The sequence below is a fragment of the Diadema antillarum genome, unplaced genomic scaffold (genome assembly GCF_040938485.1).
Source record: "Diadema antillarum isolate AM-2024a unplaced genomic scaffold, OU_Dant_1.0 seq00000561_RagTag, whole genome shotgun sequence".
Lineage (NCBI taxonomy): Eukaryota > Metazoa > Echinodermata > Echinoidea > Diadematoida > Diadematidae > Diadema > Diadema antillarum.
Window position 1 is genome coordinate 419,017 of NW_027271500.1, and position 25,729 is coordinate 444,745.

General features: G+C 39.5%; 1 protein-coding gene across 1 annotated transcript; it reads right to left on the bottom strand.

Annotated features, from left to right (window-relative positions):
• LOC139735003 (importin subunit alpha-3-like) lies at window positions 1-25,729 on the bottom strand. Its single transcript, XM_071645778.1, has 11 exons — window positions 25,586-25,729; window positions 17,196-17,321; window positions 14,074-14,252; window positions 13,244-13,416; window positions 11,733-11,947; window positions 10,919-11,050; window positions 7,754-7,882; window positions 5,383-5,487; window positions 4,714-4,948; window positions 3,879-3,967; window positions 1-2,729 (listed from the first exon to the last, which is right to left on the bottom strand). The coding sequence occupies exons 1-11, from the start codon at window positions 25,661-25,663 to the stop codon at window positions 2,631-2,633; spliced, it is 1,560 nt and encodes a 519-aa protein (XP_071501879.1). The 5' UTR covers window positions 25,664-25,729; the 3' UTR covers window positions 1-2,630.

The window sequence follows — 25,729 nt, forward strand, 5'->3', positions numbered from 1 at the left end:
AAAAAAAAAAAAAAACCAAGACAAAAAATAGCTAAAAGTTGCAAACACTGGATTGTACTGTCCTCAACATCTTTAACACTCGGACATGAGACAACGTCTGAGCTATTTACTGATTCACAGACATGTCCAGAGAATCCGCTATGGAAGAATGCCGCGGCAGCGAACATAATGCAGCCTAGATGCAAGGTCTTACCGGTACTTGACAAGAACCTCCAAACTGTAATCTGTTACTGACAGACACAGCGAGACATGTAAATACATTTTTCTATCACCATTCCTCTTTGCTCACGAATGCGACACTGAACACGGCCCGTCATAAAGAGGCCGGCAAACTTCAGATATGCATTCCATGCCACGATATATGAACCGAAATGCACCACACTGACACCACTTTACACCAACGTACATAACGACCGAAAGTGAAGTACAGATAGCGAGAGAGATCAAGAGAGAGAGAGAGAGAGAGAGAGATAGAGAAGAATGCGTAATATCACTTACAAACTGTAATTTTAATATTTGATGCTACGAAGCTTTACATATATGTGCAGTCACAACAAATTTGTCACAGGTTTGTGGCACACCTGGCTTTCATAAAATGCATGGGTCGGTTGACACAGGCATAGTGACTCCGCATCTCGTGTCACAGGTTATCTCACAGATATCTCTCCAGCCTTTTTTATTTAAATCCATTGTGCCTGAAATACGGCAGAGTACATACACTTGGTCATATCTATCGCATAGCAGCAGAGAAAAAGGAAAAGGAAGAACATATATGCTCCCTTTTTTGTTTCATATTCTCCTCCCTCTCTCTCTCTCCTCTCAAGTTTCCGCACACTGCATAAACGATAATTAATATGGCTCCAATACGTAGTCACAAATGTTACGTTTGAACATGTTCTTTGCTAGCAGCAGGATTACAAGAAGGAGATCATTTGAGGACATATATACAACTCACTCACGGTTTGCCATCAGCGTTATCGTAACCCTCCAATGCCGATCCTGCGAAGGGAGAATCTGAATGCATGAATATCACCTACAAAAATTTACAAAAGAGACCGACAAAAAAACAAAAACAAAAACAAAAAACGACAACTCGGGGTGTTTCAAACTTTAAGATCAAGATGATGACATCTACGCTTTCACATACCATTAAATATTTATCCTAACTATCACTAAGAACAAGAATAATTTAGAAAAAAAAGAGAAGATAGATAAAAGAAAGAAAGATCAGACAAGTGCACTGGAATACCAGTTGCACGAATTAAGTTTGATGACATTACATTGAAAAATTCTCTTTATATTGCGGACACAGAACAATTTCAACATTTCGCCTTGGCTACGACTTTTATAGCATCTGTCCACATCATCATTTCAAAAAATTCCCAGTCGACATTGACAAAATCCCTCAAGCCTGGACATCATCCAATATTTGAGTCATGGGCGCATTAGCAAAACAGCTGGCTGTGACTTTGCACTCTGCTAAGGGTAAAAGAGAAATGTGTCATCGTAGTTTAGTAATGCAACAGGTTTGAATGAATTCTGTGTAACGCTTTCCTGTATTCGTGCCTTAACCTGTCGCAATTTTGGCAACTGCATTTCGAATCCGACCTCCAATCTAATGACGTGACGATCTGATCTGTGCATTCTCAAACGGCTGTGCGTGTTAACACCAAGTTTCTTTCTGGTACCTTCTGTGCTTTTCATGTTACCATGGTAACGAGACAAACGAACGGACAATAAGACCGTAAAAACCAACATATGCCTCTTGCATCACTGCATGGAGGAAGAATTTAGAAGTAGAGTCTCTGACAACCTACGAGGTGGAGGCAATGAAAAGAAAAAAGTGCTAAATTTCGATAAATTTTGATGATCAACACTCGTATGTCCATAATGATGCAATATCATCGTTGAAGGCTATTGACGTCATGCAGAATAGGCGAAACTCATCACTTTTTGATCTCCAGACTGGAGCTGCGGCATGTGAGCACCGCTCACTTCTGCTTCCTGCTCAAATTTGACGGTCGTTATGTGCATGAACCGCGGTGCTACGACGCTTACCATTACGGCGACAACTCTTTGTTTGTGGGAGCATGTTGTGCAAACTCTGAAGGTACTGCATATTAGGCGACGCAGTGGAAATGGCCGAGATTTCCTTGCAAGTCCGACAGAAAATGTCAATTTCCTCATATTGCTCTGCGGAAGGTGAACCCCTGATGGGAAGAATAAGAAACGTTTCCACCTGGCATTAAAGCGCTCTGAATTATACGTCCCTGACAATTTCGATAAACTCTGCACATTGTCCTTCAGGGGCTTTAACTTCTGATCATGCATCACTGCATCGATAAGCACAAAATGCTTGTTTTATATTTAATTTTTGATTTCCTGTAACCAGAAGAGGGGGCAAAATTTATTCCGCTAATAATAAACAAAGCCCTGACAAGCATCATCAACGGATTCACCCTGGATGTTCATTTTTCTCTTCAACAGGGAGCACACAACTGCTTTGTCAATTGATGCACATCTCTTTGATCCGTGTGGTGTCTTGGGTACCTAACGTACGCCCAGCCAAGTTTCCAGTGAGAACGGGGGAGGGAGGTGGTGGTCGCAGAGCAGGTGCCCAACGGCCGGAACTAGAACTGGAAACCATCTGTCTGGATGTTGGTATTGGTGTCGAATTGGAACCCATCTTGGTTGGCCTGAGGTGCCAGCGCAAGGTCTTCCTCATCCAGCTGGGGGAAGAAAAACCCAGACCAAACAATGAACAGACTTTCAAAAGAGAGAAACACAGTAGCAGTACATCTTAATAATCCAACACATTTGCAAGTAAGATATTTGGCAAACACAACAGGCAGTTCTGAAACTTGTCGCTCTGCATAAAAATGAAGATATGACCAGGGCACCCTTTCAGGAAAGTTGTCAGTCAGTCCTGATGAGTTGTCAATCTCTAACAATTTCAGTAAAATCCTTGGGTTTTATTGGCTGAGAAGCTCTGGTCACTGACTGTTACTATGGTGATTGTCACAGAGACTGACAACTTGTCAGGGCTGACAACTTTCATGAAATGGTGCCCAGGTGTGACCATCACCCCACAAGTAATCACACACCACAAAACAATTGATTGTTCTCGAGGTTAAATCTCCGTACACAATTTCAACTGCCCTAGCTTAGTTCAAGGTATGAGGTAGTCGAGGTATTTCCTGTCACATACGAGTGAAGAAGGAATGGATCAAAAGCGCCATGTAATATTTTCAGAATGGTGGAAAGTTTGAGAAGGAGCAAGCACCAACTACAGTTGAACCTCTCGTATCCGGACAAGTCGGGACTGGGGCTCATCCGGATAAGGGATTTGGCCGGATACGGGAGACTCAATGCTTTATACATGTACATATACATACACATGTACTGATGTAGCCCATTGTGGTACCACATGTAGTAATGTGTATACTGCAACCTTTTCATTGTTACCCTCAGTAACAGACCCCAAAATAGAGGTTCGTGTTTACAAAATGAAATCATTTTCTTTCATGAATTCTTGGGATGATTTACCTAAATAATTATTAAGAAATGTATCAAGTAGATCTTGAAAATAAACAGTACGAGTCAACGAAATTACGTTTCAAAATGCGATAATTTGGGGATGTTTTGGGGTGTTAAAATGTTTGAAGGTATGCAATTTGGAAGGAAACTTGATGTAATGTATGTTAATCATGTTGGAAGTAATATGTAATTCATGTGTGTTTGTGTAGGAGTTCTCAAGGAGTTGGGAATCCCCCTTTCCTCCCGTAATTATTAAAAAAAAATCACGGCGAGATTGCGTCCGTATAATAGAGAGATCCGGATAAAGGGAGGCCGGATAAGAGAGGTTCAACTGTACTCACCCCTGAGAAAAACTGGTCGATGATCTCATAAGCCAGCTTGTAGATTGCCTCGGTTTCACTGTGCTGCAGCATCTCAATCTTGTCCAAGCCTTGGGGGAGGGGGAAAGAGAAAACAGAGGATTTGATATTGTAGTGGGTATTTGTGGTAGGTATCTGAGCAAGAGCATGTACTTTAGAGCGCGTATACAAACCTCAAATACATGCAGCTCCAACTCCTATTTAGTTTGTTGACCCTATCTGCAAAACGATAAAAATATCTTTCAAAAACCTATAAAAATTCCCGGATCACTACCAAAATTTAATATCTCTCCCTTGTGTCAATATCAACTTTTCCTGCAAAGTTTCATCCAAATCCGTCCACAACTTACTGAGTTATTTTGCACACAGACAAGTAAACAAACAAACCTACGCTGATGAAAACATAACCGCCTTCCTTGGCGGAGGTAATAAATTCAAATTCACACTGCACGAAGAGTGTGATTGCCGAAAACTCCATCCCTACAAAACACATTAGTTTCTATGACATGAAAACCCTCAAACACATCCTGCCTTCTCGGCATATCCACATAAGCATACCTTAACCCATTGAGGACAAGTCCCGAGTATACTCGGGCAGGTGTCCATAAGAAATGCGTGTTGTAGCAAAATCAGTCCGTCCTCTACGGGTTAATGAGTACTGCTGCTAGCAATATTGCCCTAGCATTGCTGGCATAATTTGGTCCAGCAATGCAGCAGAGGATCATAACAATCACTAAAACGCAGACGGCAGACGTTTTCAAAAAGTGAGCAAGTCCCCAAATTAGGATGATGTGCATGAAGCAGCTGTGACCCTCACCTCCGCACTTCTCGATCATGTCGGCGATCTCGTGGTAGTTCTCCCCAGCCATCTTGAGGATGTTGTTGATGCCGTCGATGCAGACCTGGACCACCTGGGCGTCCTTGACGGTCAGCAGCTTGCACAGGGGCGGGATGACACCATGATGCACCAGTACGGCCACCTGTTCTTTGTCGCCACTGATGGTCAGGTTGCTCACCGCCCAGGCGGCCTCCTTCTGGGTCTGGAAGTCACTCTGGAAACAATCGGCGAAAAAAAAAAAATAAACACAACGCATGTCATATTCCCCTTCTCCCCAGTATGTTTTTTGATTCTTATATGATGAGTATGGTTTGAAAAAATACATATATACTAAGGAAGTATTATAACACTACAATTCACTTTCATTGTTACATCAAAAGAAAAGATTACATTATACGTGTACAAGTACAAGTCATGACAAGAAGGTCTTTCATAAACTTTCGTGAACATTAGCATATAAATCATTTAAAAACAATAAGAATCACTTTAATACTGTTATCAAGGTATCAATTTCCTAGGTCAATGAACTCAATGAAGATTCTGCGATATTGCTACACTTTTGCCTGTCCATATAAGAGGAAAGGGCAGCAGAAGAGGAGCGAGTCAAGGATCCCATGGGGGACCGTCGGTCCTCGGGAGCCAGCTAACCTTGTCTAGATGCCTAATGATCTGTGGTATGAGACCGGCGTCCAGCACCTCCTGTACTTGCTTCTGGCTGCCTGCTGTGATGTTTGATAGGAACCACACCGCCTCCTGCAAAGCACAGAAAGAGAATATCTCCAGCGTATCATATTCTCTTCTCTTGTTAACCCACGCACTCATGTCCTTGCTACAGAGAGCATGGGATATTTCAGAACTTTATGAGCTTCAAGAAATTTCATGCATTCTGATTGCAAGCATACAAATAACCAGACAAAGGACAAGTAATTAATTGAAGGAAACAATAACAAAGGAATTGATACTGGGGAAATCTAAAATGTTCTACTGAGAAGTGAAAACATACATAATTCCAAAGACTGAAAATCATCATTGTCATTCCTATCATAAACAAAATGTCATGCCAGTATGCAACACTGAAACCATTTGATCCAAAACCATCACTGCATTTTAAAAAGCGCTTTCAGCAAAGCACATTTTGATGCAAAAGCTCTCACCACTGTACATTTATGATTATTTGCACTGCACGCGAAGGGGAAAGAGAAATCCAGCCTGGGAAGACACATTACATTATTTCATTAAACTTTAAGGAAATACATTAACTACTACAAATCAAGAAACCAACACCAATATGAGAATGAAAATACACATTTTTTGACAGATTATGCAAATATAAAGGAACAGAACAGCTGATATGATTTAATTGACCAGCAAACCATTACAACAATGAATTACACTCAATGTCATACTTTCATTGCACATAAAGTCAAGTCCCCCCCCCCCCCCCCCCCTTCAAAGTGATATTTCTCTCTGCCTCTATCAAAATATCGGAAATTCAAAGATTGATATAAAGGAGGAGCAAAGAATTTGAAATCAAAAGGCATTTGAGATGCAAGTCATACCCCGAGTAGTCATTCATTTCCTTAACTCTTTATGTGCCATGGTGTAAACCCCATGTGTGCCACATTATTCTGAGACACCAACGTTAACACACCTTGGGAAAACATTCTGTTTTTCAAATTCATGTAACTTTTATAGATTTCTGTTAAGCTGGACACGTAGTGAGCGAAGTTGTAGAGAAAATGCCAAGCTTTGTTTTGATGTAAATTGTATGACAAATCTGTGATTGCTTTTCTTTCAAATGACCAGGAACTACCTTATGGTAACAAGACATGACTTTGCACACAAAATAGTGACAGGAACTTACAATTTACACACAAATTCAGTTGGGAACACCGCTTGCTAATCAATCACCACATAAAATGCATGCTATATGTGAGAGGAACGAAATCGGGAGAAACGCTTTCTTTGTATTGTGGCATTTGGCAATTTATCGAGCGGTTTGGGCGGGTTTGTGCATTTGGGCAGAATATGCGAAGTTGGCACGCCATCGACTGAGTCGGCCGTGCGAACATGGCACATAAAGAGTTAAAAAAGTTATGAGAGGGTCAGATTTCTTCAGGTTGGGAGATATTAAAGTAAAATAATTGATAAATAGAACAAAATTAAATCAAGTGAAAGCTCACCCTGATAGAACTAGTTTAGCATCGACTGAGGCTACTGTACAAACACAGGTAGGTTTGAGACCATAAAACTCCACATAACAGAAAATCCTGATATGTTTTATCTGTGCCATGGTGTCAAGTCATTCTCGATCAGACAACCACAGACCAAGTGAAACCAAACACGAGGCCTGCCAAGGTGCAACCAACTGCTATACTACGGGGGGAATGAAGGCAAAGCGACAGGGATAATGGCTATCTTCGTCACTGGCCCTGGATTGCCCAATGACGACCGTCACGGAGGGATAGCTTTTTTGTTGGGAACGGCAATTCAGAGCCTCGGATGCACTCCTTTTTCAGCAATGCGTTGCCATCGGCAACCTTCAGCCCTGCATTAGCTTGCCTTCTGTCAGGGGTAGGGACATAAGAATAAAACTACATCCATCACTGGCTTAAAAAAAAAAAATACTACACTTAACCTAAAAAAACCTTGAATCAAACACTTCAACTCTGCAGACTTTAATCCTATCCTACGACTAGAATTACGCTAGATTTGGCAGTGGCACCTTTATTTCGTCACTTCGAGAATGCACAGGTTCATGTCACCATGGCTCTGTCACGTATCATGATCATAACCTCCCAAGAAAACTCTTAGCAGTATGGAGTCTCTTTCAGAAAATCCTTGGAATATACATTCATTACTCTGGTTCTCTACTGCACGTTTCACAACCTTCGCTGTTTCATAATTCCCAACACCTTGTCCTTTAGTATGCTCAAATTAAACACACTCAAATGGTGCATGGTAGGACAAATTTCTTGTCAGAGTTTCTCAAGATAATTATCCTCGTTTGCGCATTTACCTTGTTGATTTTGTCCTTTGAGTGGTCGAGGAGAGAGGGAAAGTATGCCAGTGCGCGGTTGTCCAGGACAACTTGTGTCTGATCATCGGTACCGGTCACAATGTTACCTACTGCTCTTAGTGCTGCTGTCTGTTGTGGGGAGGGAAGAACAGGAACGATTTGCTGTGGATATTATCATCTTTGTAATCATTTTCAAATGGGCAACTCTGAATTTCACCGTATATTCCATGATGGAGAAAGATTAGATGTAACTGGTTAATTTCATTAAATGTGCATAAAATCTGAAAGAGATTAACAAAAATTTGCCAATTTGACAGAAAAACCCAGAAACTTTATAAAATGTGTTGCCAATTTGAGAACAAATCCTAGATTCAGTAATCAAGAGGCTCTAGAAAATCCTGCCACCGAAACAAACATAATATAAATGAACAAGGAAAAGTAGAAATTACGCGGTGCGTAAAATATGTCCCCGCCGGAAGTAGCATTTAGTAGCAAAATGTACAATATCGGTAAAAAATCAAGGTCAAAGGTCAAAGAAGTCAAAGGTCAAAATTCTGTGTAGAAGTTTTGAAGCCCTCACCTAGTGCCATCACAAAAAGCAAACGGAATCGAAATCGGGTTAGAAATGGCAAAGGAGTAGCATTTTGTAGCCAATGTACAATATAGGTCAAAAATCAAGGTCAAAGGTCAAAGAAGTCAACGGTCAAAATTCTGTGTAGAAGTTTTGAAGCCCTCACCTAGTGCCATCACAAAAAGCAAACGGAATCGAAATCGGGTTAAAAATGGCGAAGGAGTAGCATTTTGTAGCCAATGTACAATATAGGTCAAAAATCAAGGTCAAAGGTCAAAGAAGTCAAAGGTCAAAATTCTGTGTAGAAGTTTTGAAGCCCTCACCTAGTGCCATCACATAAAGAAAACGGAATCGAAATCGGGTTAGAAATGGCAAAGGAGGAGCATTTTGTAGCCAATGTATAACATAGGTCAAAAATCAAGGTCAAAGGTCAAAGAAGTCAAGGGTCAAAATTCTGTGTAGAAGTTTTGAAGCCCTCACCTAGACTGTAGTGCCATCACATAAAGCAAATGGAAATGAAATTGGGTTAGAAATGGCAAAGGAGTGTTTACTTAGCATTTTGTAGCAAAATGTACAATGCAGGTCAAAAATCAAGGTCAAAGGTCAAAGAAGTCAAAGGTCAAAATTCTGTGTAGAAGTTTTGAAGCCCTCACCTAGTGCCTTCACATGAAGCAAACGGAATCGAAATCGGGTTAGAAATGGCGAAGGAGCAGCATTTTGTAGCCAATGTACAATAAAGGTCAAAAATCAAGGTCAAAGGTCAAAGAAGTCAAAGGTCAAAATTCTGTGTAGAAGTTTTGAAGCCCTCACCTAGTGCCATCACATAAAGCAAACGGAATCGAAATCGGGTTAGAAATGGCGAAGGAGTAGCATTTTGAAGCAAAATGTACAATATAGGTCAAAGGTCAAGGTCAAAGGTCACAACTGAAATTCTGTGTAGAAGTTTCAAAGCTCCCATGTAGTGCTATCATATAAAGCAAACAGAATCAAAATTGGCTTATAAATGACAGAGAAGTAGCAAATTGAACATTTTGATCACACACGGACGCACAGACAGACAGACGGACGGACAGACACACGGACACACACACGTACGGAGCCCGTTTCATAGTCCCCTGCTCGAACTCGTTCGGCGGGGACAACAACAAAGAGTTGAAATGAAAGAGCTGTTTGCACTCCTGAAACAAGTTACTTATGACACACTGACGATGAATAGCAAAAACCATTACAGAAAGATACTGCACCAAACCACACAAATGTGGTTTCTGGGACTGTGATAGGTTTAAAGGGAATTCCAATTTGCTGTGTCTCGGTTGTACAGACTTGACATGTAATCCATAAAGAAATCTCTTTTCATCTCCCTGAGAAACACTTCATTTAACATGGCTACTTGACACACAGAGACATGGCAGACTCCCATATTCATTATGAATTGTTAATGATGAACACAACATTTACATCCAGAAAAAATATGTCAACGCACTTCACTGATTATAAGAGAATTACAAGTGACATTTGCTATATCGCATGATTTTACGCCTCTCCAGTTATATACCATGCATATTTCCCCTTTTCATTTGTATATCCATAAATTTCATTTATCATATTCTATAATGCTGACATATATATATACTTCTATTTTATGTGGAAAAAATGTATTTACAAGTTCTATTGAGACGGAAAAAAAAAACTAAACAAATGTGAAAAGAATGTTGAATGAATACATTGCAGCACAAAAAAACAAGGAAAAGTAGAAATTACGCGGTGCGTAAAATATGTCCCCGCCGGAAGTAGCATTTAGTATCAAAATGTACAATATAGGTCAAAAGATCAAGGTCAAAGGTCAAAGAAGTCAAAGGTCAACATTCTGTGTAGAAGTTTTGAAGCCCTCACCTAGTGCCATCACATAAAGCAAACGGAATCGAAATCGGGTTAGAAATGGCGAAGGAGTAGCATTTTGTAGCAAAATGTACAATACAGGTCAAAAATCAAGGTCAAAGGTCAAAGAAGTCAAAGGTCAAAATTCTGTGTAGAAGTTTTGAAGCCCTCACCTAGCGCCATCACATAAAGCAAACGGAATCGAAATCGGGTTAGAAATGGCGAAGGAGTAGCATTTTGTAGCAAAATGTACAATACAGGTCAAAGGTCAAGGTCAAAGGTCACGACTGAAATTCTGTGTAGAAGTTTCAAAGCTCCCATGTAGTGCTATCATATAAAGCAAACAGAATCAAAATTGGCTCATAAATGACAGAGAAGTAGCAAATTGAAGATTTTGATCACACACGGACGGACACACGGACGGACACACGGACACACACACGTACGGAGCCCGTTTCATAGTCCCCTGCTCGAACTCGTTCGGTGGGGACAAAAAGTGGAGTTAAAATAAAAATTATGAAGTAATCCTTTTTTATATGATCTATACCTATAACTTTTGATATGGTGAATGTCATAGGGTTTGTGCTCCATGTGCATGGAGGCAAAATAATTCTACTTTAGCTATTGATCCCAAGTTATTCGGCTTCGAGACGGCATCCGTATAAAGCATCACGTCAGGCATTTCACACTCACACACATGACCTGTGAAGTCTTACCTGAACTTTGACCTCTTTGCTATTTAATAAGGGCACCAACGTTGGAACAATGCCGGAATCTATCACCATCTGGATCTGTGTGTTTCCGCCGTCCGTTAGATACGACAGCGCCCACACTGTGTCAACTAGTATCTGCATGGGGTGTAACAAGGAAAGAAGAATTGTAGAGCGGTGGAAGGGAAAGAATTTCACGAGTCAAATATAGGATTGCTAAAAAACACGACATGGCTAAGTGAATGCTGCAGGGCGTTGTGGCTGCCAGGTCCATACTGTATGTGCTAAATACTGGTACATACAAAATTCCAGTGTCATTACGCATTCTCATTTAGAGATTGATATCTTATTTCTAAAGTGACACACCATTGTGTAAATCTGTCAACAGAAATTGCACTTTTTCATGTACAACTAAAGACGACAGTTCATCAATTTGGAATAATTCATAATTTCATACATAAATTGTTATGTTTTGAGTTGTTTTTTCATTGCTGTTAATGTTGTGCAAGTGTTTCCGGGAAAACCCTCTCATAAGGTCAATGGACTCCGTCTAATGACATCACACTATGCCTGAGAACAGAGTATGCTGATGTCAGTTAATAAAAATTTATTGATGACGACTCACAGATGCAAACGACACACAGGCCGGTCCCAAATAGGTAAGGCACTTACACACTTAAATATATACAATACTTTTTTTTTTAAATATTGTGTCAGGTGGGTCAGAATAGGCTACCACCCCATCCCCCCCATTCTTCCCATAGCCTGTTTGAACTGACAAGACAGTCAATACATTTAGTAGACATAACCATGATCTCACATTTGTGTCTGAGTGGTGGATTAGTGCAGACAGGGCTGGCAGGATCTCGCGGATGGTCTCGATGGGCGGCGAGGGATCCTTGTTTCGACAGAGGTTGACGATGACCCATGTGACATTGCGCAGGAAGGAGAGAGGGATGGTGGGATTGATAAAGCTGAGCAGGGGCCTGACAACGCCCTCGTTTATGCAGTAGTCCCGACAGTGCGGTCCGTCACCTTGTCAAAGAAATGCGATCCAGGGAAGGATAAGTGTCAAGATGTTAGCCAGACATTTCAGTATCGTTACCATGATCAATACATAACACAGTGCTCGGTATGCTCGATGGCCCAAGGCCACTAAAAATTGATGTCGGGCCACAAAATTTCCAAAAAGACAATCTTTTTGTGGCTCAATCACGCACTTAAGATTCAAAACATTCAAAATCTTTTTTGGGCCACCAAAATTTCAGATTTGAAGATTTTAGTGGCCCGAATGGATCACCAGAGAAAAAAAGTTAGTGTTGATTCCTGCATGTAAGCTCAATAGAGAAATGCCTGAAACTAGCAAAAGTCAAGCTTTCATCAAAACTTTTGTACCCTACTTAGCTTCGAGTGGCCTGTAATCCAACATCACAGCCATGATGCATGGAGATACTTTCATTTGTGTTAAGTCTAATAATAGCCTCCTGGCTGAGACAATGTTAACCAGTCATAACATTTGATGAGTGGGCTCAGAGCCTTACGAAAGGTCATTGCGCAATACAGAGATTTCATGCTGCTTCTATTTCAGCAAAGCACAAATGAGCAACCAGCAACAATGGGTGGCAAACATGTGACCGGCTGGAATTCTACCCAATGGGAGTCAAGTGACTGGAGTAACAACATGTAAATGAAATGGGTCTACATCAACTTGGAACTTAATCCTTTTACTTTTTATTTCTTTTGTTCAAACTGTCAACATGTTATCAACCCTCCATACATTTTGCAAATTTGGACTCGTACGATAATTCCACAAGTGCTTGAATGCACAACAGAAGACCACCTCTGAGAAGTAAATACAGTGCACTTCTGTTTTTCGGCAATATTTTGAGAATTATCAATTTCACAAATACCACCTGACTTGTAAAATTTGTGAGGAGAAAAACACTGTAAATATCTACTGCACTAACAATACTTCTAAACTGAGCAGAATGATAGAGTACTTGAGAATTTAAATGCCTCTACTGGCACCATCCAAAGTAAGAACCATCAAAAGTGTTTGCATCTATTCTAAACGCCAGATACCTGTCTCGAGTGGGGCCATATGATGAAGTGCCCATAAGTGTTTTGGGTTTTGTTTTGTTTTGTTTTTTTGTTACTGAAAGTACACAATGCCACTACATAATGCTGGGTATTCATCCATCCTGATAAGTGTTGACATTTTCTTTCTAGCCAATGCCGCATGTCATGAAGAAATTGACACACATTTCCAGAACTGTCTGACAGCCGTGTGTTTGGAGCATTTTTAAGATCACCTAGCGCCCACGCACATACCTATAATGTTTCCCAGGGCCCAGACTGCTTGCTCGGCGACGTTCTGATGGGGGGAGTCCAACAGGCGGAGAAAGAATGGTACGGCTCCGGCTTCCACGACGGCAAGCGTCTGCTTCGATGTTCCGGACGCGATATTCGTGAGGGCCCATGCAGCTTCAAATTGTAATGATGGGCTGCAGAGGGAGGATCAGCAAATGGGATGACCAAAGTTATCCTATTTACAACCCTCTAGATAGCTACTTTCAAGCATCGGTCCATAGATTCTTTGTTTTTATGGCTGCGCGACTGCATCTATGGTCTCTAGGAAATACATGCCTCTGTTGCTTGCATTCCTTTGCATGACTTCCTTCAAAAGACATGTACTGCACAGCACATTTGTGAACAGAGAAATCTGAGCTGTAAAAGTGTCAGATCTTTCTATTTCTCAATCTCTCTGTCTATGCAGTTGCTGCACAAGCAACTGTCCATGAGTATCGATAGACATACGACATACTATCTATAATCATAATATAATCCAGCCAGTCAGTTCCTCTTCCTTTATCCACTAGACTGCAAACCGCTACAGCTCAAAAACATGTTGATTTTCAGAGGTTTGCACTCTGGGAGATCACAAATATTTTGACAGCACAATTCAATTTTGGTTTATGAAGAGGGAATCTGCACACAAATTTGTACATGCAATCAGATTTCAAAAGCTTATCTTTCTCTATACACAGTATTTGATTTTTTATGAAAACACTATATACTGTAAACACAAATTAGCACAGGCATCTCTGAATCTATTTCTCTTTCTAATTTCTGCCAATGTAGTGTAAGACAATGCATCTTACTTGTCTCCTCTTCCTAAACAGTTGACTAGAGCTGGGAGTATGCCGGATTCTATTAGATTGTCGATGGGTGGGTTGCGGTCGCTGGACAGGAGTTTCCGCGCTGCTTGTACTGCGTCGAGTTGTTTATTGGGTTCCATGCTCTTGGCGTTGACAACAATGTCTGAAATGGACTTATTTATCTGGAAGAAGATCACAAGTGCATATATCATGAAAAGGAAATGTAATTGAGATGCAACTGTAAAACCAGAAATTTTCATGTGCATGAAACTTTCATGATTTTTGCAAGAAACCAAGACCCACAAAATAAAAATGTATGCAGAAGTGTTTTGTCTACACAATGCATTGAATGCCAGTGGCAATTTGCAAAAATTTCATGCCGGGGAAAAAGGCTGTCAGTTCCAATTCATGACAGTCGCATGCCGAGAATATTTCTGGCTTTACAATATGTCATTTGCTCAGGGCTGTTTTTGTTACAATACCTTTTATAACTCCTGATGTGTCTGTGGTTGACACAGAGCATGCTACACAGGATGTGAACGACATGTCAGAGAAATTATTACTAGGGGAAAGATTCCATCAAAGCGATTAGTCTCAAATATGATCTCACTTTGTATCAAGATTTCCTGCTTTATAACTGAATGTAACATCACTGTCACTGGCACTGAAAAGGAACATATCAATTATATTATACTGAGCACTATATCCCTTTACACAAAGTCTGAAACTGATGATTATATACAATGTACAATACAGATCTGTATTACGTACACTGTACAAGTAATTCAGGCTCATACACGTCTGTAACTTGAGTGAAGTATGATTATTCTATCTCAAACATACAATGTACAGCTCTGCATTAGCATAATCAAAAGTCATGAATCATCGATAATAAAATTTTGGAAAAGAACAACTTTGCATGCTACCTTATCAGCACTATCAGATTAGTTGGTTGATATGACAAACACAACACAAGCCTGCATCATGTATACGCACTTCATAGTTATGCGATGGATTAACAACTTTTTAAAACACATACATTATATACATGTATGGTGTTCAAAGAAATTAAGGTACTGCCATCAGAACAGAAATTGACTTGTGGTAGGGGTGGGACTACAATGTACATAGATTTGTATATCCCCTTCAATAACATTTTCCCCTGAATTAAATTTTCAATATCTTGATTCTCATACTTATGAACATGTAACTGTTTTCCTTTTAAGTCCATGAATACCTGTATCTAGGTGTATACACATACTGTACATGTACAACATGTATGTACACTGTAAATCTGTGCAATTTAAACTTTGGTTGCCAGTCAGATTTTAACAATCATTTTTTTTAACACTTAATTTCAATCAATCAATCAAAAACAGACTATGGGTTGTATGTTTATAACAAAAATGCACTGTACATATGTTCTTGTTGCATAGTGTAGTAGACCAAATGCTACACTGTACATGTGTAGATATTGGTGTTGTTGGTTTTTTTTTTCTTTTTTTTTTTCAGGTCTGAAGTGCATTTTACAAAAGATGCTTGACTTCACATGCATGTTTGATACAGTACACTGTTCACTAGTGTACAATGTACACTGATTTTGTGCTCACAGAAATGAAGATTATGCAAAATTTTGTGTTGAAAAGCTACTATGAGTTCCAGAAGAACATGTACACTTACATACATTCTTGGACCTTTAAAACGTAACGCCCCATATCTGCTTGTTATGTCTTTGAGGCAAGTATACTAAGTGGGACACAGAGGACCGACGTGTCAGTTAACAATATGGTTTCCATTTTCTCTGACATACTGTGACACTTGGCCCATTTTCACTTTCTACCAGCAGTGTTCTCAGTGAATCTAAAAATCCAGCTATAGCCAGTTGTGCTCATGGATACACATCAAGTGATGTATTTATACAACGAACATTTCAAATAAAAATTGTAATGAACGACAGCTTCCTTATCTAACAAGAAAGTGGGTAGTGCAAAAGTATAATCATTTTAGTGATGCAAAATTCAATATCAATCAAAATTGAAGTTAGTCATATTTTCACAATTTTTCCTTTTATGTTTTTCTTTGAAGGGCAAAGGGTTTCAAATTTGAGTCTTTCAAGTGAAATTCTAGTCATATTCAAAGAATAATGCCACTCTAATCATGTCCCTAACACAGCATGTCTATTTGCAAAACATTTGGACTTTAATTATACAATCTTAAGCCAGATCAACAAGTCCAAACAAGAGAAATTATCTTCTATAAGATGCGAATGGAGCAAAGAGGGTTGCTCATATCAAATGCCTTTAGCTTTTGGGAATTTACACCATTACTTTACGGTGTGAAATACTGTAAACATGTATATATGCCATGTATCTACTGGAGTGAGTCTAGTTTTTCACAAATCGGGACTAACATTTTTGCAAGTGGCTAAATTCGCAATCATGGAGCAGAGCAATATACAAAGAAATGTACTATGTATGCATGCATTTATGCCACATTCGTGTCAGGGTCAGTTAATATTTTTGTGTATCATTGCATTTATGAAAATCATCAAACTTGTGAAATTCGCAATTTAAGTAACAAGCCTGTGAAATATATCGTCAGCTGAGAACAAGAAGGGCACTATCGCATTCTAAGATTTGAGCGTATATAAAAATGAAAGAATCAATCTTTACGAAATAAAAAGTTAATCTAAACAAAAGTGTGTAGATTTATAAGCATCATTTCAAATATACAGTAGGGTAAAAGAGCGCCTGTGTGGTTTTAATTTTTCACATCTTACTGAAAATGCAAAATTGACACCATAATGTAGAGGAGATCGAGCTCTACAAAATCATATCAACAACTCAGTACAGTGGACGTCCATTACAACAAAGACCTCAGGACCAGCAGTTTTCTTTCAATATATCAAAATTTTGTTATTTTAAACTGAACAAAATTAACAACAAAAAACATAGGGTGGATAACGTTGCGGCCTAAATGTTTATGTCTCTGTAACTGGAATTCTGTTAAAAACCATGGTCATTATAACGGGAGGGCACTGTACCCCCCAAAAAATGGCAATAAAGCCCTTCTAGTTCTCCACTGATGATACTGCATGTAGAGTAAAGAAAGGTCTTTTGTCTTACTAGGGGTGACTCCTCCTCTGAGTCTGTACTTTCAAGGTTTGGGACATTTCTCCTCTTCAGCACCGTCTCTTCCCGCTTGTTTTTCCTCAGCTCCACCGTCGTTTCCGTCCGCCTTCTCCTCATCTCCTACGCACACAGGGAAGATCAAAGGTATCAAAATTTAGCTTTCTGTCCATTGTATACACACACCTTTAACATTTGGCAATGACATTATACAACTGTGCATCAAATATCATAACTACAATGTAGACACATGTCATAAAACACATAATGCGTATGTCTGCAACCTGACAACTTTTGGGTACACGTACATCTGTTTTAGACAATGTCTTGTTTTGGCACCGCACTGAACATCATAAATACACATACACAATGTACAATGTAAGTGTACATTGTACATGTAATACAACAATTTACCAGGAGAAACATCTTCTTGTACACTTGTATGAGTTACAGACCTACAAAATACGACATTCACATTTGCACAAATTTACACATGAACACAATAATAGACATGTGCACATGCACAGGCAAACAAACAAGTATGCATACAGTACTGTACAAATACAGGTGTACACAAACATAAACTTATGGTATATTAATGTACAATACACTGTATGTAATATTACTGGATGTAGATTCAAGATTTGAATGACAAAATAATGTTCAAAATGTCCTTTTGTTACACATTAATGAAGACTCCATAGCAGTTGCATTGTCTTGTACAGACACTGTACATGTTGCACCTGTAGGTCAGCCATGATGTGTTTGAGGCATATTATCCTAAAAGAGTTTGTGCCCATTGATTGGAGAACTACAGTATAAAGGAAAAATGGAGGCAGACTAAACATACAGTGAAGTACAATGTTTGTATCTGGTTACTACAATGGACATTACATTTACAATAAAAAAGAACAGAGGGTGTACTATCCAGTACACCCAGTACACCCAGTACATTTGTACATACATCATGTACTGTACATTGTACATGTAAACTGTACACATATATACATGTACAACTGCACATGTACAACCGTACCTACAACTTCTGTACTTGTATACATACACTTGTACAATATACAGGTTGTAGTACAGTACATGTACATGATTGTACAAGGAACACAATCATGATGTCCTGAAAGACTACAGTATTTATGTAGGCAAGCTACTGTAGGTCAATAGAGAACTTCAAAAAGTTCAACACTGTAGACATACAGTACGTCTGTTGAATAAGTGAAAAATAATATCACTTCCGTCTTCTGACTCTTTCTATTCATGTTGAACACAATGTATTCTTCTGAATCACTGCAACCCGATTCCCAAACTCATTCTCCCAGTCATCAAAGCAGACTGTTAGTAGGGTGGTCCACAACTTGAAATTTGAGCATGTTGCAAGCTCAGAATCTGAGAATATTGCAGAAATTGTCACAAGCAGGTAGTATGCAAAATTTCGCAGTATATCTCTCTTTGTGCTGCTTACATTCAATGTTCTCTCTCATGCTTTGCACACAAATATCTGAGAACCAGGTAGTTTGGTGTTTCTTATGGTTTGAACATGTTTGAATACATTTTATTTTGAGCTCGTTGCAAATTCTTGAGGATGTTGCACGACATGTTGCTGGCTTTTGAGGATGTTGCACAAGAATTTGAGCATGTTGCAGCGACATGCTCAAACCCCTCGTGGACCATCCTGAGACTGTTTACGTTGTACAACTTCAACTCTCAAAGTTGGAAGTCTACACAACTGCCACATCTTTATTGCAAACCACTTCCTTTAAAGAGGAAGTGGTATTACTATACAATGTCACGTATATTATGTGTACTGTACGTGTCACACAAAATTCCTTGCACAAAGCCAAAGTACGGCTTTTTGTCACTGCACAGCAAATTTTGGAAGCACCCCCTTTTTTATGTCAAATACATATTTTTCTTCCTTTTGGTTACGAGAAAATATACTAATTCCTACAATAAAATGTAACAAATTTTCAGGAAATAATATTTTTGCTCCAAAAGCATTATTATTATAACTTCTTCTTTTTTTTTGGGGGGGGGGGTAATAGAAACCATGTAGTTTCTAGGGTATAAATCTGTATTTGCTGGCAAAGGAAGTAATAGGCGATACATGTACAGGAATGGCGCAAAAATGAAAACATTTTATTTTTTGGCATTCTTTCAAGCATTAAAGGGGATGCCGAGTAACTGATCAGTGGGAATCAGTGGGAATGCTGGGGGATGATTGTTCCAATTCTTGTGGGATTCATTTAAGAGTACATTATATATATCTATTGTTCTGTGAAAATCATTTGCTTCAGAACAGTCTCATATTCAAGTAATGTGCAGTTTAATGCCCCGTCACTGTAAAGGTACATGTGTATGCTAACATTAGCACATGATTCAAACAATAAAATTGATGTAAACATCAATGGAATCACACTTATCCCAAGAACTTAGCATCTCCTTGCATCATATGCAGAAGATGATTGTGCAGTTACACGTAGTCTTTCGCTACTGTAGCTCCACGTCTTAAGAGTATGGAAAAGGGCTTGAAAACATGAACATTTTTTTAGATGCAGTGCCAGATATTTTGGGAGGTACAATATAACAAGAAAATGCCTGCCGAAGGTTAGCAAATTTGATTGAGGAGCGAGAATGTACGGGTACTGTACTTGCCACATATATACATTTTCTACATACTGTACACTCATTACATGCTCACTAGGGGCCCTCACACTAATGAAGCTTTTATCAGTGCATTGTTTGCTAACATGATTTGGAAGTTTTGCATGTACTCAGTGAAAAAAAAAAAAAAATAATGCTGATATGACTTACTTGACAGGTAGGTTTTAATTTTCTCTTGACAGAAACACCATTGAAAACTGACCCAAAAAATCTTATATAATGTAATTCTCTTTTGAGAAATATGACAAAGTTCATCATCCACTTGTTATGGAATTTCAAAAATGGACAAAGATGCTACTGTCTAATACAATGTAAGTTTAGAAAATATTCTCTACTAGATTGAAGAAATCATATCTATCATCTATTATGTCTGTAGACTAATTATCCCGCTTTGTAGCAGGGTGCCTATCTGCTGCAGAAGCAGTTTTATTGAACATCAATGACAATGCCAAATTAGGTGCACGAGTACTCTCACTTCCCATAACACATGCTAGCAACTCCTGCTTCTGTTCTATGCAAGCGGAACTAGGCACATTCGACACTCTTTAGCTGAAAAACAACTGGAAATCGCCAAGAAAGCCTCTAAGGTCAGTAAGTTTGCAAGATACTAATCGGTTTATTTAAGGCTTAATAGATTGTACCAGCACCAGGGAACACTAACTTTTTCTTTTGGTGACTCGACAATGAAATTTGGTGGCCTGATCGGGGAACCAAACCATACAACTTTGTATCTTTTCTTAAAAAGTGGTGGCGACATCTATTTCTGGGGTTCAATGACATTTGTTCCTGTGACTATTGCTCAAACAAAATACACCGAACCTGCATGCTAAGCCAAGCACAAATTTTACCAATAAAAATATCCCTAATATGTTTATGACATTTGTTATATTTGTTACATTTGTTATATCCCTAATATGTTTATGACATTTGTTCCTGTGACTATTGCTCAAACAAAATACACCGAACCTGCATGCTAAGCCAAGCACAAATTTTACCAATAAAAATATCCCTAACCCTAATGTTAATCCTCACATCAAACCAAACCTAAAAGTTGTACAAATAGTGATTGTGTTTAATATTTCTTCTGACTCTTCCCAAAGGGTGGAAGATCTATAGTTGCATCAAGTGTTTAAATGCCGCAAAGCAGGATAATTACATGTACATGTAGTCTATCATATGGTTCTAGCAGATTTCTAGATGCTAATGTACAAATGCACTTTCGCACCACATTGTCAAATCATTTCTAAACATGCATAAACTCACACTACATACTCAATAATCCTGAACTTTGCATCTGAGTACCCAAAGTCTGACAGAAATTACCATATGACACTTACAGATTGTACATTGTATTACATGTGTCAGAATCACTTGATCACTTGAAATGCAGATCTGCACACAGGCAGTCGGTACAGTAAGGATATGTTCAGCACGTTACAGTAGATCGTTTGAACTGAATGTATTAATCACAGCGCCTTTTTCTATGGTGTCTTTGAAAAGCTGAACTTGTTTTTCCCTTTCCCTCAAACAAGTCTTGTGACAGCAGTTGTATACACAGCAGTTTCAAGAGGGTGCGTGAGTGCATCCCCTAAATCTTTTCCTTTCTTGTCTGCCTTTCGTTTCCTTTTTCTTTCATTTTCATGTATTCCTAACTTTCCCTTCTCTTTCTGTTACTCTTTGCTTTTTTCCTCCAGTCAATTTTCTCAATACTATAAAACATTTAAATTTTGTGAATTTTGCGAAAGTCAAGATTTGCAAAATTAAAATGCATATCCTATACAATGTGAAAAGTTCTTGTCTTCACTATATGCACTGAATGCCAGTGACAATTCCCCAAAATGTCATGTTGCAAAAATACATTTAATCTTACTGGACAGTATTCTTTTCAGTCGTATTTCCTGCCCATCACTCTATCCTTGGCTTCCTTCTGGCTATCTTTCCATCTACCTTTCCTTTCTTTCTTCTCCAATGTATCTTATTCTTGTTTCTTTCTTGTGCATACATCTTTTTTATCAATTTCTTTTCAAGCCTATGCAATACTATTTCTTTCCTTCGTATTCATCTTTCATTTCATTTTGATTCATTTCTCTTCTATTCTCTTATATTATAATTTCAATTTTTATTTTTTCATTTGTTTTCTTCTTTTTAAATATAACCATCTCTCCCTTAGTTTCTTTTGTAATATAATTTTCTCTTTTCCCTTTCCTTCCTTAATCTTTTTATCCCCAGAATTGTCCATTTTCTACTTTGTGAATCTTTTTAATAGCAATTTTTGCTTCCCCCTTTTCTCATCATTTATCTTTAGTCTTTTACCCGTGTTATAATCATATTTTAAACAATCCTATTTCATTCAAACACACACCCTCACATGCACACAAACACACACACATGCATGCACACACACACACACACACACACACGTCTATGGTGGAAACAGAGGACCTGTTTTCCCATGAGAATTTTACCACATAATGAGGACTCATTCATATCTACCATCCAACTGAGGACTTACATTACAATAATGCTAATTGATGACCTACGTAGAAACATGTACCCCTACACGCAAAAGCATGAATGGTCTGCGTACCGAGGATGTCCTCGGTTCTCTGTGTGCTCTCGGTATAAATTTAAAGTTTGTATGTGTGTCCCCGTTTCACACCATGGGTAAGTGCACACACACACACACACACAATGAACAACAATCACAACATCAACCACCACAACAAGCTCAAACCTCAATCGCTATCACTTGGTACAAGCTCAGGAGGAGAAAAACATTTTTTTTAATAGAAAAAAAAATAAAGATACCATACAAAATCTTGCTGTGATTGCTACATTTATCATTTAGTGAAATGACCTAATAGCGAACTGTAAAATCTTACTGAGCTCAATGCCTATGCCATGAACATGTTTAGTACCCCCCATGCAGCACAGCGCAAAGCTGCGATTGAGCTACTGTATTCCGAAATGTGTTAAACTAAGTGTCAAAGTTAAATGGTGAATATTCCACTTGCTGTATACCGGACCTAACCCCGGGGCGCTCCTTGTACACAGTTATACTGTGGGAGCGCCCCGAGTTGAAAGAGTGCTGTCACTGAACGTTGGAAGACAAACCCAAATTTTCGCAGCTCTTTAAGTTATGTATTTCACTAGAAAAAGGCATACTTTTATACTCTACATTCGTTTCCTATCTAATTCTTACTTGCCGTTCACTTGCACAATTTTGAAACTGATCCCATGGTCTTGAAAAAAATGTTTTTCTACGAGTCCATCTCCATTCTCCCCGTTCCTCCTGGGAGCTCCCTTCGTTTTTCGAAACAACCTTTGCAAAGGCACATAGCGCATTGGCGATATGAATATGCACGAAAGGCGCAGTGTTTTTCACCTTTGGACAAGGCCCTTTCGCTCTCACGCTGCCGCGCTCGGCTGGGATATATAAGTTCTTCATTCGCCCTGAAAGCAATGCAATACAGAGAGAAGGCCTTGTAAAAAGGCTAAATTACACTGCGGTTAGCGCATGCGCACAGGTTTCAAATCCGTTGAACGGAGCAGTTGTCATTCTCACAGATTCCTCTTGACCGGATCATTTAAAGTCATCAAGTTTTACAGAAAGGGACTACTGGAAGAACAAAAACGTTCCCAGGCAAGTGATATCAATAACTGAACCAAATCTGTAAGTATTCAAATTGAAGCAATTTTTAGTACGTAAGTTGGAATTTACCCGCAATACTAGCCCCTGCCATTACTCAATATCCTTCCCTACACAGCCCCAACGCTTCGCATTTGGCGTTCGGGCTGTATTTCGCAGTTATACCAGACCATGACGAAGTAGTGCAAAGGTACACTTGCACATTTCCACTCTACATCAAAAGTAAGTGCCGACACTAAACACTACAACAGCAACACGCATGTCTCCAAGAAGCTACTGTCACTTTTGCGATCGTAGAACTTCTACACCATGCACCACTAACTTGCAGACCACATCCATCAAAAACAATCAACATCATCAGAGACAGACAACAAAGTAGACACCCACTTGAAAATCTACACCCCACCCACCTTCACCCTGCTAGTGAAGGGTGCGCATCCAAGGCATCAGGGAGTCCCGTTTCGCACAAAGCATCGCCTGAAGTACCGGCTGGCAGACTATGCTGTACTCGTTTATTTGCAGGGTGGCCTAGCGGCGCAGCGTTCGGCGTCATGCGATGCGTATGTCAAAGTCAAATCGCTCATAACCGATATGCGTGCATGTGTCAACGGCTACCCACGGAGGTGGAAGGAATTTCTGAATAATGTTAGACTAGGTTAGGTTTTTTTTTTTTGGTGGAATTCAACAAATTTAAATTAATGACGATGAAAACGAGGCAAGTTTGTTGCATGGCATTTGTACGTTTGTATGCAAACTTCAATGTATACAACTCCTATAGACGCACACACGGGTTTGTTCCCGCGCGCGCAGAGAAAATGCAACCACACGCAAACTTTGACTCGAGATCTACTGAAAATTGTCTTGCAGTGCCCTACTTCCAGCTGCCACACACCCGTAGCGCTGGCTGGCGCAGCTTAGGTTGTGCGTTGAAGAAATCGTTCATCACCTAAGCTTTCCAAAAATGTCAAACAAAATAATGAAGTTTGCATTTAATATAGGTAAATAGACAAACAAAGACAAAACTTAACGAACTTTCGCTGCAAATTTGGTACGATACATCACAAATCATCGCAATTTGCGCTGAAATTCCGGCTTTCCGAAGGCAACTGTCACCTTCGCTGGTAAGTGGAAATCCTGTATTTTCGATACGTACCATAAAATGCCTGTTCATACAAAGTGAAAACTAATATCCTTCCACTTTTCTATTGACACATGCACTAAAAATTCGCAGCGATAGCACAACGATCATCCCGCATACAACACGTATGCCTATGGGGATACAGTGACGCACAGCGCACATTGAAATTCGGTGCATATACGCGGCAGTGGCAGCTAGGGCCATTGGCAGTGCCTACGTATACTGTTTTTAGAAGAAACGTATAAATGTTCATAAGTTTTGTAGTTGTGTTGAGACAAGGTTCCCCACTTTGAAGCTGCATGCCTCGACTGTCAGACGCTGTATTCGCACAATGTACTAACACTAACAGCATCTGGTCGGGCGAAGTGCCAACAAGATTTTCTTCTGCTGCATGCCGTTTATCTATGTTGTTGAATTGTGTGGCCAGGCCAGTACAGTATGGCCTCACTGTGCACTGCTGCTGAAGCTGCACATTCACACTTGTGATTGCACAACAACCCATTTGGCTCGTCACTGTGCACTGCAACACTCGACAGTTAGATTTTCTAGATTTTTCTAAGTTCTACTCTAGCAATTCTTGGTTATAGTTGTGCTTGATCATAGGCAAATTGGAATTAATACTGTCTACATTAATGTACAAATTTTAGGCACACGAGTTGAGGTAGCCTAGCTTGCTAGTCGGTCGTCACTGAACAAGAATCGAATCTATTATCGCATTGCAATTGCGGCACAAAACACCACTCATCGCCCACTGCACTGCGCTGCGTTGACTCACTCACTTCCATTACAAACCATTTGCAGTAGGCCTATGCGGTAGGTAGCAGTGAGTGCAGTCTTGTGTAGAAACGGACTCAATGACGGTGCCTCACACAGCGACAGAACCTGAATTTACCCAATCTTTAACTTGAAAATACACATACTAACCTCCTGATCTCGCCCCTTATTCTTGAAGCTTTTGATCCTCCCTCCCATCGCGGGATCATCAATTGATAAATGCGACATTTTCGTTTACTACGTAGTGAGTTCCCTTTTCGACAGAGAATGACAACACCGGCTATATTGCAGTCA

Bases quoted from the DNA above. Each gene is read 5' to 3' on its own strand.
- LOC139735003 (XM_071645778.1), bottom strand. From the start codon at position 25,663: ATGTCGCATTTATCAATTGATGATCCCGCGATGGGAGGGAGGATCAAA. The intron at 13,417-14,073 runs GTAAGATGCATT...CTCCCTCTGCAG, and splicing joins TGTTTAGGAAGAGGAGACAA to CCCATCATTACAATTTGAAG. The intron at 2,730-3,878 runs GTGAGTACAGTT...TTCTTCCCCCAG, and splicing joins TCGACCAGTTTTTCTCAGGG to CTGGATGAGGAAGACCTTGC.